The sequence below is a fragment of the Caenorhabditis remanei genome, chromosome II, assembly GCF_010183535.1.
Source record: "Caenorhabditis remanei strain PX506 chromosome II, whole genome shotgun sequence".
Taxonomy (NCBI): Eukaryota; Metazoa; Nematoda; class Chromadorea; order Rhabditida; family Rhabditidae; genus Caenorhabditis; species Caenorhabditis remanei.
In genome coordinates, this window is record NC_071329.1 from 11,493,044 (window position 1) to 11,509,803 (window position 16,760).

Sequence of the window (16,760 nt, forward strand, 5' to 3'; positions counted from 1 at the left end):
CCTGTTGTTTTTCTCCTTTGAATTTCAGTTCTGTCCACATGACTAAAAAATACGGAATTAGGCATAAAAATCACCACCGAAAACGAGCTATTCGAGTAAACAAATGAGCTGAACAACAAGAAGTGGTGTTTTGAATTCTGAGGATGAAGTACTGCTGGACACACTATCAATTATTGAAAAGCGTCAGCAAAAACAGGTGACTTAGAATTAACTAACTGGTCAGTTGAGGATGTATTTTGAATGGAAAGGTCTCTAGTCGTAGTGTGGGCAATAAGAAATCCATAGCATTTCTAGTAGGTTCTTATTGAGGAACGGTCGGTACTATTAAAACATACCTGCACTTCATTTAACTTTTTCTTCCGAATGGCTCCTTCCAGTTAGTTTGTATATCAATCTCTTTCTTAATCTCCAAAAAAAAACTAAAGTATTTCGTAATCAAAGCTGCTACATCCCATCACACAAGCTACTTCATTTTCTCATCCATCTGACCGGTTCATCAACATCTCCTACTATTTCTAATTACCTAAAAACACACTTCCTGATCAAAAAAACAGCGAATCCCATAAGAAATCTCTCGTGCGAATAAGAAAAGATAAAAGATGAAAAGGTAAGCAACACGTCGTCACGGCAACCATTGTCGTCGTTTGTTCGGCTCACCGCTTCGCATTTCAATGGTAATCGTCTTTGAATGGGAGAAAGAGAGAGCAGAAGAAGAGAAAGAGCACGGAGGCACGCGTTGGGACGGACGGACACCTTTTCCCCTTTTGCCAAGGACCTTCATTTCCCCTTTTTCATTTTTAAATAGTTGTGAATTTGAAATTAATAGACATGTTTTATGAGAGAAACCTTATATTTTCTTGATAACATCTAGAGTCCAAGTTCTTGGGAAGGCCTAAAATAACTTGAGCCGGTTTCTCCAATTGACTTCTTCTTCTTCCTTGATGCCTATTCCCCGAGTTCCAGTTTCAGATTTTCTTGAGTTCTTTCTAAACTCACTGCCAAAAATATTCTAATTCTTCACATGATTCACTGGTCTGATTACTTCGTCATTTTCTATTTGTTTCACATCCGTCTCTCTTGATAAAAACTCTGATTTTGTTGAGAGAATAAGTGTTTTCTAGATGCTAGACATTTCCACCGAGGTTCCTCATTCTTTTTATTTGAAATGAAATCTGAAAAATTGTCTTCCTGTTTTGCTCTTTGATGATTTGACTCGGACCTCCGTCGCTCTCTTTTTGGTGTTTGAAATTTCTTTTCGTTCGATTTAACTTCACGTGTTTTTTAGGGTTTTTGAGGTTTTCTCATAACTTTTTTCCCTGTTTTCCATCTGAATTTTTTCTGATGTGAAATCTGAAATTTTCTTAAGTACAGTAATCAAGACGAGGATTATTAATAGATAGGTTTGAGAAAAAAAGGAAATTTTGGAATAACATGAAGATGTTGAGTCAGAAAATGAGAAATATGTAAATATTTATAGAAAATAGGAAGGTGTAGGTTTAGTAATGTAATTTATGGAAATAAATTGCATTGTAAATATAAGTAAATACCTACCTTATGATTTTGAGACAATTATATAAGAGATTGTGACTTTGTCTTAAAATAATACTTATTAGTTCGATCTAGGAATACCAGTACTTCCTGTATTGTAACATCTTTCGATTTATGAAAAAGAATGTTCGGAGGGTATCAAGTGGCCGCAAAACCATACTTCCTTATACAATATGAAAAAAAAAAGTAAAATTTCGAAGATTCTTTAAATATCTGATTATATCTGACCCCAAAGATCTTTCTGTGGAATAATAACAATTTGAAGGCACCCTTGTTCACACTCTCTCCCAGGATTTCCAGGAAATCATCAAGAGATCATGCATGCACGATCAAGATCATGCACAAAAAAGTTCCCGAGAAAGAAAGTTCTAATAACTCGGAATCCTTTCGGAACTACAAGTGCAACTGCAATATTGGAAGCTTCCTGTAAAAAAACATAATGACTTTTGTACTTTATCTAGATTTTATATCTCATACAAATCGAGGAAATGAATGCACTTTCCACAGACATTAATTGTCCTTTTACAACTACATCTATTGTATTTTCAGCACATTCTCATTTTCAGCAGACTTCAATCTCTTTCTTTCGGAGTCAATTCAAATCATTGAACATATTTCTGACTTCCTTCAATTGCTCTTTCGTTACACTTCATTTCATCCAATGCCTCCACGTTTTCTCTAATTAACCAAAAAAAGAAAAGATTTCTCTGAATCCATCCACTTCCTCTATTTAAGGCATACTCTCTCAACTTGTTATCAACTTTTCCTTTTTTCTAAGCTCTCTCAGTCAACCTCACATGAGATTTCAAAACACCTGTCAAAGGTGTCTTACTCTCTCGTATGACCCGGTGCCGACGAGAAGTTTTTGAGCTATAATTGCTTCGTAGGTTTCCGTTTTCACACAATCGTTTACTTTCCTTTTTCTTCTTTACCGCCTGTCTTTTTTCCAAATTCATTCATTCGTTTTTCGACTTGTTACTCTTCCGATTTCTATGGGAATTCAAGAAAAAACGAGCGAAGAAAAAAGAAATAGAAAAAAGTAAAAGAAAAAAGACAATAGTGTTCTGTTGCATTTTTCAAGCTTATCTATAATTAATTCTTCTCTTTTGAGCATCTCTTTTTCTACTTTTTTCTTCTCATAAACGTTTTGTTTTCAGTTGTGAAATGAAACCACCAACCGCCAGAAAACCACCTTCGAAACGTCCAACAACTACGATAGCATGTCCGAAAAGTAAGTTTAAATGAAGAATTTGTGATGAATATATGTTGTTGAAGGAAGTGGATCAGAGTTAGAAGATATTGAAGAAGCACCACCAGATCCTAGAGCAAGAAGTAGAAGTGAAGATATGTATGTTTTTGAGAAGACAAGAGATGAAAACTTGAAAATTATTTCAGAAGTGTTCATTGTTTACTTCGAGAAATTGATGACAAGAAGCTGTCAAATCTGATTGGAGGACACCCCTCAGCGAGATCTTCTGCTCTTATAATACAAGCGTTGAGACAGGTAAGTAGATCAAAATATGAAGAAATATGTGCTGAATTAAAACTGAAAATGATGTGTCACTGCCTCCGCTGGAGACCGTGATGTGTTATTCTTGAACTACGTTCGATTTTCGACTAAGACAATGATGAATTCTCCTATATTTTTTTCAGCAAATGTCTGTTGCCACCCTTGACCAATACGTTCGAGACTCATTGGAATGGATGGTTTCTCATGATGTTCTGATGCTGAAATCCAAGAAAAATGTGATAAAGCTTCATTACTTCAAAAGCTAACTTGTTTCATTTCCAGAGTCTTTTCTCTCGTGTCATCCAAGCCGATGGAGTGGATTCTCGTGAACAAATGGCTCGTCTCATCAACACAATGGCAAGTTACACGGCGGGACGCAGTTACTTCACAGGTTTTTATCAGAATGAGTACAGAATTTCGAGTTAATAATTAATTTCAGTTCATCACAAAACCTTCATTCCTTGCCTCATAGCAGTTCTTCGTGGAAAAAGACTTCCATCAACAACTCATGATCAACTGATTGCTTGTGTACAGAAAATGAGTATACGGTAGAGTTGAAACTTTAAAAAATTATACATTTCATCAATTGTATTTCAGAGCAACTTGTCAGAAAGAGTTAATACAAAATGGGATGTTGGAATGGGCAGTCAATCATTTAGATCAGAAATTGAACAATTATGCATTTGAATATCTAGCAGCTCTCATCGTAAACTTGTCCACAAACGTGAGAAGACGTCTAATTTGCCAAATCTAAACTTATTTATTTTTCAGTCATTGAGCCATCCTCTCATAACTCGACTTGCAGATTCAATCGCTAATTCAGTTGCAAATCTTGTCGTGAAAATGACTCATGGTGTAAGTTTTCTTCTGAAATTAAATGCAACATGAATCTAGAAAATGAATTTAGAAATGTATGAATCTAGAAATTAATCAACATATTCTAGGATTTTTCAATTAAAGCTGAGATGCTCTTCATCCTCATTCCTTTTTCTTTTCTTCCTCCTCATTAAGCATCTCTTCTTCCCAGCGTCTCCTTTTTCTTGTTTTTCTCGTGCCATGAGGAGCCGTGTTAGGAGCCGCGCCCGTCCTCAATGCTCCTTCTCATTCGTTATTCACGAGCCAACAAGTCGTACGAATAGTTGTACATCTTAGATTTCTTCCTTTTCGCTCACATATGAATCCCAGAAAACTCTTTTATTTTTCTTTATTTTTCTTACATTTTTATTCTCTTTAATATGTAAAAGGCTCCTTATTTTTCTAGAAGTTAAATTTTTTACTAATTATGAAATTATTTTGATTGGCTCCTCTACAGTTCTGAATTTCAGCCGTCATGTTCCCTATACAACACTCTTCTACTTTCAATCCTCGCGTGCCCACGAATTCGTCTTCGGGCCAAAGATACAAAGCTTCTTGAGGCGATCCGTATCCGATTGGAGACTCGAAGAACGTGTCCATTGTGTAATCTTCATGTACCATTCTTAATCGCTGTCGTTCATCAAGGTGAGTTTTCGAAAAACAGATGTTAGCATGAGAGAAATTCGATAAATCTGTTAGATATGTGGAGATGAATTCCTTCTTTTAATGAAAGTCCAGTGATCTTAAGAAGAAAACTTGAAAGCCAGAATCGAAAATTTTTAAGAAAAAAAGAAAACACATCGTTCATATAAACTATCTCTTGTTCTTCTTTTCTTGAGGTCGTATTCATCTGGAGCTCCACAGAGCTCAAATCATCCTCGATTGTTACTTTCCCGGTTATTTGACACAAAGTTTCCCTGCCCTTACATTCAAATAACTTTCTCTCTTTTTCCCTTTTCTCCGAGGCGCGGCGCCCATGTTTGTTTTGATTGTTCGTTTTCGTTTGCATCTTTTCCCTCTTTTTCCTCTCCTTTCTTGCACAAATTGAGGTCAGTCGGTCAGTAAACCCCCCATTGAGGTGACCAATTGGTTTCTCTTTTTACTTTCTCTCCTCTCACTCCGGATCACCGAAAAAATGAATGAGAGGGAGAAGGGAGACGAGCGACGGGTGCCTGGACGCGCTGGGGACATTGAGGGAAGAGAAAGAGAAATTTGGATTTCTTTCTCGTTTGCACTCAAACAACAACTGACCGTTCATTTCGAATACTGAGCCGTGCAGAAAAAACTACACATACAAATAGACTAATCGTCTCGATAAGGAAGTCAATGTTGCGATATTGCTCATACGGCGCCAGTGTACACAGAAAAAGGAGAAGAACTACGTTTTGTGGAACAATGGGGAGGTCAACAACTTTATAAAAATGAGATAAACTTTTTGATCTTCTGCGATTCAAAGTGATATGGGTATCCGGAGAAAATAAAATTCATCTAAGTTTTGAGATAAATACTTTCAAGGAAGCAGAGGGATTACTGTAGATTTTCGGTTATTCTCATTGAGTTATGGACCTACCCAAGAAGAAAACTTGCATATTCACGAACGCAAAATAATGCATTGTTATGTCACAAAAATGCAAAGAATGCATTAAATTGCATTTGTGAATAGAATTAAATTGCATTAAATGGTACAAGTTTTCTTCGTGGGTAGGTTCATTTAGAACCTATAAATTATTCTAAGTCAAGCTGTTTTTCGCAATAGTTTACGTTGATTCTCGTATCCTAGAAAACTGTAAAAGCTCCTAACTGGGAACATTCAACTAGTTTTCATCGAAGTCTCAAAATATTTATAGTTGAAAGATATTAAGAACAAAAATAATGTTTGAAAACTTTTTTATCAGTTCCAATCACAAAACTTCATGATTTCATCATTGCTACAGTAACCCGCATAATAAGATAAGCTTCAGTTAAATGGCATCATCAGAGGACTGAAATTCAAAAGTGATGGAGTTAAAAGTGAAGACACTCCATCTCTCTAACAGCACTCACTTAAAATGACATTTTTTCTCTTCCAATACCTGACTGTGATAACCCGGAGGTTTCACTTTCACTCCTCTCTCCAAAATAAAATGCGCCAGTGTTGCGTGTCCAGCCCATTCCGCAATTGATAATAATCTAACTGTTCCCAGCTAATGGGTTTTTTTCCATTTTTCGCTGCTCACGAGTATATTCGGATTTTTTTATATTTTCTCCTAACTTTAAAACCTTTTTCTGTCAACTGATCAACTACCGTAACCTTTCTTTTTTACTCTCAGTTTCCTTTTTTCTACAGTCTCTCACGTGCTTCGGGAGGAAAATATTTGTGTCTTCTCCACTCGATCGACCTTTTTAGTGAAATAAAAAATCATCGAGGAACTGTAGAAAATCATGAGAGAACCAAGAAAATGAGATCGATAGATTTTAGAGATTTGAGAGTCATGAGAAACGTGTGTTCACTGTGTTCCATTTCGAAGAACGAGAAGAGTTAGAGACTGATTAGAGAGCATACAAAATCTGGAGACTCGGGGGAGGCACATGTATGACCAGGGACGCGGCGCCATTGGTGAGAAGAATACTGCCATTGACGACCGTCTACTTCAATTCGATTATTCCTCCTTCTTACCCCTTCTGTCAGCTCCGAAATACCATTAGAATCAAGGAGACCCAGATAAATTCAAGCCACCTGTCTCATTAAAATTCAATTAGATTCAATGAGAAGCTCTGTTACGAAACAGATCATTTAGAGACTGTAGGATTTGAAAATGGTAATTTGAATCGATGATTATTACTTTTATTCCTTCTTCGCCATTTTGCCAACGCAGTTAACTGATAAGCAGTTATGGCGCCAGCACCTTCCCGCCAATCGCCATGATTGGAGAAGGTTTAGATATAAACAGTTTATTATCGAGTCGAAAGTATATTTGAGTATTTCGAAATTATTATTATTGGGTGAATTAAATGTCACATATACCAATGATTTGATGGGGATATTGTCTTCTAGTTGAGTACCTCTCTCTCACACTCTCTTCTATAAATGCCACCTTGTACCAAGATTTGTCACAGCTTTCTTATTCGAATTCGAATTTTCTAATCAGGGATTCTAGATTAGGTTGCTTGAATTATCCTAGAACGGCTAGTACATACTCCAGTTGAATGTTTCAAACATTCCTGAGCCATCACCACTTTTTCTCGTTATCTCTTTTCCGGTTCTTACTGTAGGTCTACACTTCCATTCGCTATCTTCTCACTTTCCTCGTTTTCTCAAATTCTCAGAGTATACTGTAACTTAATGGGATTCCACTTTCTCACCCATTATTCCTTTTCACTTGGTACGCCATTCCTCTCTTAGTAACGACAAATTTCAAAAAGAGAGAGAGTGAGTGCGTACCAGCCGTCGTCCAGTTGAAATGGGCACAGGGGACAATCAAAATTGCACGACCTCTGTTTCGTTTTCATCCTCTCTACACCCATCTACTCCCATCTCCGCACTCGCTCCGCACCGCTTCTTCTTCTTCCCATTCTCTCCCTAAAACAGCCGCCTTTAACAGCTAGAAACCAGGTGAAAGACAATTGGAGACGAAGAGACGCAGTGTTTCCCATACTGCAAGCAAGAGGGGAGCGAGACTCTGCGTCTCTGCGACGACCCATTATGTCTCGTAGGGACGCGTCGCCAAGCGGTGGTGGTGCCAGCCTCACGGAAAGGCTTGCGGGGCGCCGCGCTCGTGTCCCTTCGTGCTCCCTGCGTGTGCCCGCTTTCCGCTTCTCGTCTGTCCTCTCTCTCAGTGCGCGGTGAAGGGGGACTGCGGCAGAAAAAAAGAATAACGACGAAGCGACCGAATGACCCAGTCTCTTCACTTCCCTACTTTCGATCCTCCCATCTTATTTTCTGCTTCTTCTTCTACTCCTCCCATGTTCATCCATCCCGCCCCAATCGCTCCCAGACCCCCGTCGGTCACTCTCTATTAGACCCTTCCTCAATCGGTCGAACTCAATCTACCAACTATTTCCTGGCCTACAGTAACCTAAAGAGTTATCATATTCATCATATTCTAGACTTTCTGAGAAACAGTTTTGGTTGGTTTATATGTTCAGATGCTTTCGGCCTGCTCCCTGAGACCTCAAGTGTGAGCGCACTGTTGATGTTTCACGCCTGAGCTCTCTGGGTACCAGGACGGCTTGAGCAGACATTTTTTGGTTCTGGTTTTGTAGTTTTTTAGGTTAAAAAGTAGGTGAAACAGGTCAAATACATTGTTTCAGAAGTTGAATACAATCGAGTTCCACTAACACCAACTGATGGAGAAACTGATAAGGTGAGTACTTCATACTGTCATGTTTAAGACCAATGAGACGCATGCGTAGTTTCGAGAAGTTCAAAGAATGCTATTTCGTTTTGAGAGCATTACTGACCTATACTCAGACTGAAAAATATGAAATATTACAGTGTGGAAGTTCTTGTGAACGAGAAATCGACTCACTCGACCCATTACGCCCATCGACGAACGAGCTCAGCGGTGCTCGCTTGCTTATACGAAAAGCTTATAAAGAGGCAGCTGGTACTAGCTCCCAATTGATTGATACAAAAGAAGGAATTGGTTCGAGAATGAGTGCGAGAGGTAGAAAAGGAACTGAAAGAGATGGAAGAATTGGAACAGCGACATCTCAACATACATTCGTGATTGAAACAGAAAGAAGGAGACCACTGATGATAAATATTGGATTGAGTGATGGAGCATTGGAATATAAAAAAGTACAAGATGAGATAACAAAGAAGAGAGAAGATGAGGAGAATCGGAAGAAAAGGGAAAAAGAAAAAGTTGAGAAGGAGAAAATGAAGGCGTTGAGACATATTCAATTGACTTCGAGAAAAGCACCATCACTTTTGAAGAAGGAACTGTCTGAATCAACGACTCCGTTGATCGAGAAATTCATGGGAAGGAAAGCGAATGGTTCCAGATTGTCATTGAATAAAAAACGTAAGTGGGATGTAATTTAGGAAATAGTTTGAGAAGAAGGGTAGATCAGATTAAAAGTACTTTCGAGTCGGATACCTATAATTATCAGATCGTTGTCAGCATTCTCTAGACGACTTCGAGGAAGAGACTTAAATAGATTTTTGCTCTAGTAATTTTCTTCATCCACATGAGAATAGTTCAAAAAATTACTTTAAAAACGAAACGAAGAGTCAGTACCGTACCGTACAGTAAGATTTACGAACTAAATCTCTCCAATAGAAAATGTAGTATCCAGAAAATGCTTCATAACAGATTTGTTTTACTAGCCTTTCGATGTTTTGATTTTATTTACGAAAGTAAATTGTTCGAAATTCGGTTTGAAATGATATGAAACACGGGCAATTTCATATTAAAGTATTTTAGTCTCACAAGTCAGGACTTAATGTACAAAAAACAGTAGAAGAATGAAGTTCCCGTAATAATTCTAGAATTTATTTTTTTGGATTTTTGAGATTATGAGGAATGTGCTCAAAGTGCGAAAATTTACCCTAAAAATGGGAGATTTATATTTAAAAAAATTACTGAAGTAAGTTTCAAGAATGAAAGAATACTTTCGTTTTCAGCTTCACTATCCGAAGTTCGTGGCTCTCCACCTACAGAGAAGAATAATAACAATAGTGATTTCAAGGGATCCAATGAGACCATCGTTCTCTCTTCGTACTTTTATACTGTGGAAGCGACTAGGTTGATATTTATACCTAACAATTCCTCTCATATGGCCCATTTTTCAGCAGCCCGGAAGACTACACAGCAGTTTTTGGAAGTCGTCCAAAAGTTGCTCGAACTCCAGATACTCAATCAAGATCTTTCTTTTAAAAACAACGAAAACCTCAGTTTTAATTTATACGCGTACTCTCTTTTTCCAATTTTAATTGCTTTTGTGTTTTCCAAAAACATTTTTGGTTTTATTTGAAATCTGTATAAACTTTTCATACGAAATGGTCGTTTGTTTGATGCGAATTTCCTCAAAATCTCGGAAGATCATTGGAATTTCCAATGCTATTCTAATTGGAATCATGATTTTTCTCGAATCAACGCAAATCTTATTGAAGAGTGATAAGTACCTGGAATTTAAGAAGTAAAACATTTAATTTTGGAAATCATTCAAATGTGTCTTTTTCTAGCATTGGTATCTTGGAATGGCTCTCGGATCAAGACTCTCTGTTTTTGTACTCAAATTTGGTTATATCTACCCTTCTCATAGTCTCAATTGTATTGTTGGTAATAGTGTTCGATGTGGTGATTTCTCAAGAAAGTGACCACTTTCATGTTGGCCCCAGATCTTATTCGGTAAGAAGTACCAATTAAGAATTTGTTAAGTTAATTTTCAGCTGCCTATTTACCTATCATTCATCTCTTTCATTCTCTGTATCCTGAGTTATTCTCTTTCTCTTCGCGTATCATCAGAATTCGATTCAAAGATGACTAAACTATTTATGACTGTAAGTTCATTCCCACAGTAGCCATATCTTTCAGAAAAATGAGAAAATTTGTCAGAACTATTTGAACTATGGAGAGTCGAGAAAAAGTCGACGTCTTATTGATCGTATCCATGTTAGTTTAGCGTTTTCTTAAATGTAATCCATGAGATGCATAATCGTAGGTAGATTACTCGTGCTGTGGAGTCAAATCGATTGATGATTTCGTGGATTTATCTGAAATAGATAAGAGCCTACCGTCTCAAACTAAGTTATGGTCGTGTAATGAGTGGGAATACTGCGGAGTTCCTCTAAGCTGCTGTAAAACTGTTTCGTGCTCACAAAAAGTTGAACTTCTGAAGGAAGGATGGGATCCAGAAAATATAACAAAACAATGGTTCAATAGAAATGGTATTTGAATAAATATGTAGATTATCTCAAATACATTTTTTGACAGGATGCATTGAGAAAATGGAAAACGCCTACTTGTTCCTGAGTTATCCTAACTACATTTTGACAGATTTTGCCATGATTCTTGTTTTGGGTTTTCACATCTGCTCAATGATACTTTCCCAGATTTTAATCACATCTAGTGCAACACTCCACACGGCCCATTTAGAAACTTCTGAAGCCTCATATGCCTGGCTTATCGATGTTGGTCAGCCAGATCCGCTCAGTCTCGTGAAGGTAAATAATATTTGAGAAACATGAGCATTATTTTCTTCAGAAGCTCAATCCCGATATAGATCTATCCGAGCCAAAATCAAGTGATCACAATGAAGAGTATCAAGGTGAAGAAAACGACAATGTAGAAGAAATTATATCGCTAGCTGCTTGTACAACAGAAAAGGAAACAAAAACCGAAATCGAAACTAAAAATACCGAAAGCAGCACAGGAACATCCAGTAAGGGGACCAGTTCAACAGGAGCAACACACGCTTCTGCTGTTTCTGCCAGTGTTATGGAGAGCCCCGGCCAATTTTCTTCCAATGAAGTGATTATTTACGATTCGGATACGGGGGTAGCTAAAAGAATGCCTCAGAAGACAAAAAAGACAAAAGGAGATTCGAACCTCAAGAAAAACAAGCCAAAAATCGCGAGAAAAAACACCGAAACCAAGCGAAAACAGTCTAAAAAGCCGAGTGGTACAAATAAAGGAAGGAATACGAAAACGAAGAAAGCGCCTAACAAGAATCTGAAAAAGAAAACTACTGCTAATCAGAAGAAGAAAAAATAAAGCATTTTTGTTTCGTTCAATGTCTACTATAAGTTCCAGAGTTCGAGTTGATTTCCATCAGAACTGTCAGAACTGTCAGATTTCGTAAAAATCCATATTTAAATATTTCTCATTTTGAAGCTCATTTTCTCGTAAATCCACAAAATACAGTATCTCGTCTCCTCGTTTAGAGACCCTGCCACGTTGTCATATGTGCCTTTAAATTGTCTGTTTTTAAAAACATGATTTCAACGCATCTAATTTCGAGATCTTTTCATTTTTCTGTAATTTAAAATCGTCTTTCCTGCCAAGTCTCGATGCTTCTTGTTCAATTGAACTCCATTCCAGATTCGCCAATTACATTGAGCGAAATGGACTGGAGACAGCCCTATCCCGCCAACTCAAACTTGAGAAACGGGCTGATGGACGGCCTGCAAAGAGATGGAGAATACTATCCAAGCAGGCCAGGACCATCGGCTCAAGAGGTATTTGTATGTTTATCTGAAAATTGTATGTCATAATGTCTTCAGGAATTTCCTCCAAGTGAAAGCTGGTGGAAAGAAACCGACCCACGGCAGAACTGGAAACCACTGAAAACTGACAACGAACGCCGGGAAAACTGCCGAATTTCGCGTATCGAGTCGCGAAATGAACTTCAATCGAATCAACAAGAAATGGAACCGAGGAACGAAGGTGGTTACAGCGCAACTCATCAATTGTATCTTATTTTTCTTTTCAGACGAATGCCTCGAAATCGTAGTAACTTCTACGAAGGTGTATTTCTCGAGATGCATGAATACCATGCCCGGCACTATCATCGACGAGAGAACATATTTCTTGAAAGGAGACATCCCAATGATCTACTTCGTCAATTGTAGTCCCGGTAGGATAAAGCTTAAAGTGTGTTGTGAATCGTAGAATAGCTGATTCAGAACGATTCGATACGCTGGAGAAGTTCTGCAGGGAGGCACTACACATCGAATCGAGTAGTTGTGATCAGGGTTCGTAATATATTGTACGAGGCATTATTGTAAATTTTCTTTCCAGAAATATGTAGAGATGGAACGCTCATTGCTACAAAAAAGAAGACAGTAGAGCGAATTCGCGACGGACAATTTCAAGAACGAACCGAATATACGTATAAATTTCACAAGAGTGCTAATGTAACCTTCTACGTAGCCATGCGTGAGTTATAATCTCATCCATATGGTTTAACCTGGCTGTAAATCTTCAGATTCCGACCACACATAAGGCGTCAATGATCGTCGAGAAGCATTATCTGAAACCATCTGAACCTCCAAGTGCTTGTTTAAAGTATTTTACATGTCCCATTGCACCACTATAATTTTTACTCGTTTAATATGTTCCGTTTTCAAGTTTTAATTGTACATGCAGCTAATATCATTCTACAAATAAAAAAAAGAAGCATAATTACATTGTTCTTCGGTGATTCATGTTTTTTAAAGGTTTTGTCTCTCCTGTGCATTTGCGCTCTACTGAACAAGAAAAGTATATTTCGACAGCAAATGTTTAGTTTCACTGCAAGTTCCCAGCAGTAGTCACATCAAGTGATGTTTTTATTTTTTCTATTTCAATTATTCAGTCTATCGATTTTGTTTTAACTCGAAGTTTTTCAGTATACAAAATGTACGACAATCCGGGGAATACTACAGATCAGGAAAAATTCTTAGATCAGTCGATTCGTGTGGTAAAAACCGAGTCTTTTGAGATGAAAAGATGTCTTGACAAGGTAAGGTTAATCATCAAATTTTTTCGCATAAATCACCGTTCTGAAAAATCGATAATTTTACCAGGGCAAAACAATGGATGCTTTGAAGCATGCTCTTCAGATGCTCAATGAAATGAGAACCGCTGAGCTATCTCCGAAGTTCTACTACAGACTATGTAAATAACTATAGTGCACTTCAAAAGTCAAATGAATTTTTCTCAGATATGGACACAATGCACGAACTACAATGTCTAGAAGTCAGTCTGATTCAAGAGTATGCTCAGGAACCAGCCAAGTTGGGAAACCTTTATGAGTGTGTGCAATACGCGTCTGCCATAATTCCTAGATTGTGAGTTGAAATAGTTTGAATGATCAGAACGCCGAACATGTTCCAGGTACCTCCTCGTTACGATTGGTGGCGTTTTCATCAAGTGCGGATTGGGGTCACGTAAAGAGATTCTGAAGGATCTTGTTGAAATGTGCAGAGGTGTTCAACATCCACTCCGTGGACTTTTCCTTAGAAACTATTTGATGCAATGCACTCGTTCTGTGCTTCCAGACTTACCAGAAACAGAAGATATGCTTCTCGCGCACAATAACACCCTTCCTAAAGGATCACCTGCTCTCAAGCCAAGAGATGGAACAGTTGAAGACACTATTGACTTTGTTTTGATTAACTTCGCTGAAATGAACAAGTTATGGGTGAGAATGCAACACCAAGGACCATCGAAAGAGAAAGAAAAACGAGAGAAGGACCGATTAGAGCTTCGAATTCTAGTTGGCACTAACCTTGTACGTCTTGCACAATTGGAAGCACTTACTGAAGAAATGTACGTTAGAGATGTTCTACCAAGCATATTAGAGCAAATCGTATCATGTCGTGATACTATCTCCCAAGAATATTTGATGGAATGTGTAATTCAAGTTTTCGCCGATGATTTTCATTTGGCAACGTTAAACGAGTTCTTGAATGCTTGTGGTCAACTACAACAAGAAGTTAATATCAAGATTCTTCTCATCGCCCTTGTTGATCGCCTCGCTCTTTACACCAATTCTTCCATCGAAGGACAACCTGCCCCAACAAAAATGCAGTTGTTCGAAATCTTCAGTGAGCAAGCTACAAGCCTGATAAAAAATCGTCCAGATATGCCGATGGACGACATTGTAGCTCTTCATGTTTCACTTGTATCTCTAGCTGTCAAATGCTATCCAGATCGCTTGGATTACGCAGATATGACATTCCTTGGTTTGAGACAAGTTATTGAAGAAAAGGGGATTACAGAGTAAGCGAATCTTTCTATTAATTGCAAAATGTTTTTTTTAATTTCTATAAAATCGGAGGTTTGCATTGTTTCATTCAAAAATTTACTTTTTTAGCATTGAAGCCTTCGGAAAAGTTGGACGAGAACTCACGAAACTTCTGAATATTCCCATTGACGAATACAAAAATGTGCTGCGCCTTTCGGAACTTCCCGAGTATATCAAAGTCATGAGCTACTTTGACTACCGTGGACAATGCAACATCGCTTCCTACATGGTTCAAAATATGTTAGAAGAAGAGACCATTCTTCGCCATCAAGAGGATGTTGATGCAGCCTTCTCACTTATATCATCACTGCTGAGAGATCAGGAGAAACAACCAGATAACTCACACGAAACCGAAGAATTTGCGGATGAGCAGAATTTGGTTGCAAGATTGCTGCATTTGATCAGAGCGGATGACGTGGATTCACAATTTTTGGTAAACGAATTAGAAACACTTATAGAAATGCAATTGAGTATTTACAGCTTCTCAACAGTGCACGTAAAGTCCTCGGTGAAGGTGGACGTCATCGTCTTCGTTACACACTCCCACCTATTATTTTCGAACTTTATCGTTTGGTTCTGCAGTTCGCAGATATGAAAGATGAAGATGAAAAGTGGGATGCCAAAATCAGAAAAATGTTTGTTTGTGCTATGGGAACAATCGGAGCTCTTGTCTCTACAGCAGAATTGGCCGAATTGCCAATGAAGTTGTACCTTAACGTAAGCTCTTTTTGTAAACAACATTCTATGAAAAACTTTCAGGGTGCCATCACTGCTGACCGTGTTCCATTTGAGGATAATCACACAGTTGTTTACGAGTTTGTATCAAAAGCATTGTCAATCTTGGAAGACGATGTCGTCGACTCACGTGATCGTGTAAGGTGCCTTCAGTTGACGGTTGGCACGTTATTGAAAACGACCCACCTACCTGAAGAAAACTGGCAGCCATTAGCGAATCAAGCAGTTCTTGCTGCTGCAAAAATGTTCAAAAAGCCGGATCAAGTGAGATCACTTGTTACAGTTGCTGCCTTGTACTGGCACGGAAAAACTTTGGAAACAAATGGCGAGAAATTGAGGAACGGAAAAAAGGTGGTCGATATTTTGAGGAAGTCCGCAAAAATTGCAAAAGAATGTTTGGAGCCGTTGGTTCAACAACAACTTTTCATCCAACTGCTTTCCGCTTACACCTACTACTACGAGGATAACTGCCCAGAGGTTAGGTGTCATTTTATATTTTCTAAATAATACATTTAATTCAGATCAATGTCGATCACATCGAAGAGTTGATTTCACGAACCCAAGATAACGCGGTTCAGCTGGATGTTTCAGCCGAGGCTGATAGTCTTGAAAAACAACTTGGAGAAGCGATTAGACGTCTTCAGCTAGCTAAACTTGATGTGGCAGCGTCACAAGTTTCATCGGCCCGAGCCGAGCCAGATCTCCCACAGCCTCCATCGGAGAATGAGGGGCTCTAGATTAAAAGTGTCTTATATTTGCCTAATTCATATATTTTCTGATGTAATTATAATTCTTTCGACCTTTTTTGCTACCCCCTCAGTCCCTCCTGAATTTGTGATAGATTTCCGTTTATGATGTCTCGATGAAATTGTGATTAGGCCCTTCTTCTCGTCGAAAATTAGCCAAGTTTTCCGGTTTTAAATAATTTATAGATACAATACTTTGTGTGCACACACCTTGCCATATCATGTCTATTATTCTATTTATAATATATGGAAATTACAAGAATTGGAAGTTCTTTGTAAATGGCACTATAGCTTTGATATTCATCCCACCATTTTTGAGGCGAAGTAACAATTATCGTCCAAATACATTGCCCTATTTTCCCAGTTCATATTATTGCATCCCGTTCATAACTTTCTTACATCATTATACTTATTTATTATAAAAACTCAGATAAACCATTCAAAAGAATTATCTTCTCTCAAAATGAGGTTTAAACTGTTGGTATGCAGTTTACACAAACTATTTATTCGTCTCAATATTTTGTTTTAAATCTACAAAACACGCGTTAAACAGATCTAGAAGGAGCGCATGAGAGGAAAGCTGAGTTCCGCACGTAGAAAATTTAGTCTCAAGGTAAGTAACTGTAAATATGTTTTCAAAAAATGAATGT

The 16,760-nt window shown here is 38.0% G+C and overlaps 4 protein-coding genes across 4 annotated transcripts; all 4 read left to right on the top strand.

Annotated features, from left to right (window-relative positions):
- Positions 1 to 2,712: 2,712 nt before the first annotated feature.
- Positions 2,713 to 9,774, top strand: GCK72_006146 (uncharacterized protein; the record flags this gene model as incomplete). The annotated part of the gene is made up of 13 exons (XM_053725498.1): positions 2,713 to 2,779; positions 2,824 to 2,896; positions 2,944 to 3,052; positions 3,202 to 3,294; positions 3,341 to 3,449; positions 3,498 to 3,606; positions 3,656 to 3,782; positions 3,830 to 3,913; positions 4,384 to 4,558; positions 8,204 to 8,256; positions 8,388 to 8,919; positions 9,522 to 9,642; positions 9,690 to 9,774. The coding sequence occupies 13 exons, from the start codon at positions 2,713 to 2,715 to the stop codon at positions 9,772 to 9,774; spliced, it is 1,737 nt and encodes a 578-aa protein (XP_053589692.1).
- A 137-nt stretch (positions 9,775 to 9,911) lies between these two features.
- Positions 9,912 to 11,613, top strand: GCK72_006147 (uncharacterized protein; the record flags this gene model as incomplete). The annotated part of the gene is made up of 6 exons (XM_053725499.1): positions 9,912 to 10,036; positions 10,083 to 10,248; positions 10,435 to 10,512; positions 10,562 to 10,787; positions 10,834 to 11,057; positions 11,104 to 11,613. The coding sequence occupies 6 exons, from the start codon at positions 9,912 to 9,914 to the stop codon at positions 11,611 to 11,613; spliced, it is 1,329 nt and encodes a 442-aa protein (XP_053589693.1).
- A 296-nt stretch (positions 11,614 to 11,909) lies between these two features.
- GCK72_006148 (uncharacterized protein) lies at positions 11,910 to 12,843 on the top strand (the record flags this gene model as incomplete). The annotated part of the gene is made up of 6 exons (XM_003113403.2): positions 11,910 to 12,077; positions 12,123 to 12,285; positions 12,332 to 12,475; positions 12,525 to 12,593; positions 12,640 to 12,777; positions 12,827 to 12,843. The coding sequence occupies 6 exons, from the start codon at positions 11,910 to 11,912 to the stop codon at positions 12,841 to 12,843; spliced, it is 699 nt and encodes a 232-aa protein (XP_003113451.2).
- A 572-nt stretch (positions 12,844 to 13,415) lies between these two features.
- On the top strand, positions 13,416 to 16,101 carry GCK72_006149 (uncharacterized protein; the record flags this gene model as incomplete). The annotated part of the gene is made up of 7 exons (XM_053725500.1): positions 13,416 to 13,497; positions 13,544 to 13,670; positions 13,717 to 14,604; positions 14,699 to 15,062; positions 15,110 to 15,346; positions 15,389 to 15,841; positions 15,886 to 16,101. The coding sequence occupies 7 exons, from the start codon at positions 13,416 to 13,418 to the stop codon at positions 16,099 to 16,101; spliced, it is 2,367 nt and encodes a 788-aa protein (XP_053589694.1).
- Between the last annotated feature and the right edge of the window lie 659 nt (positions 16,102 to 16,760).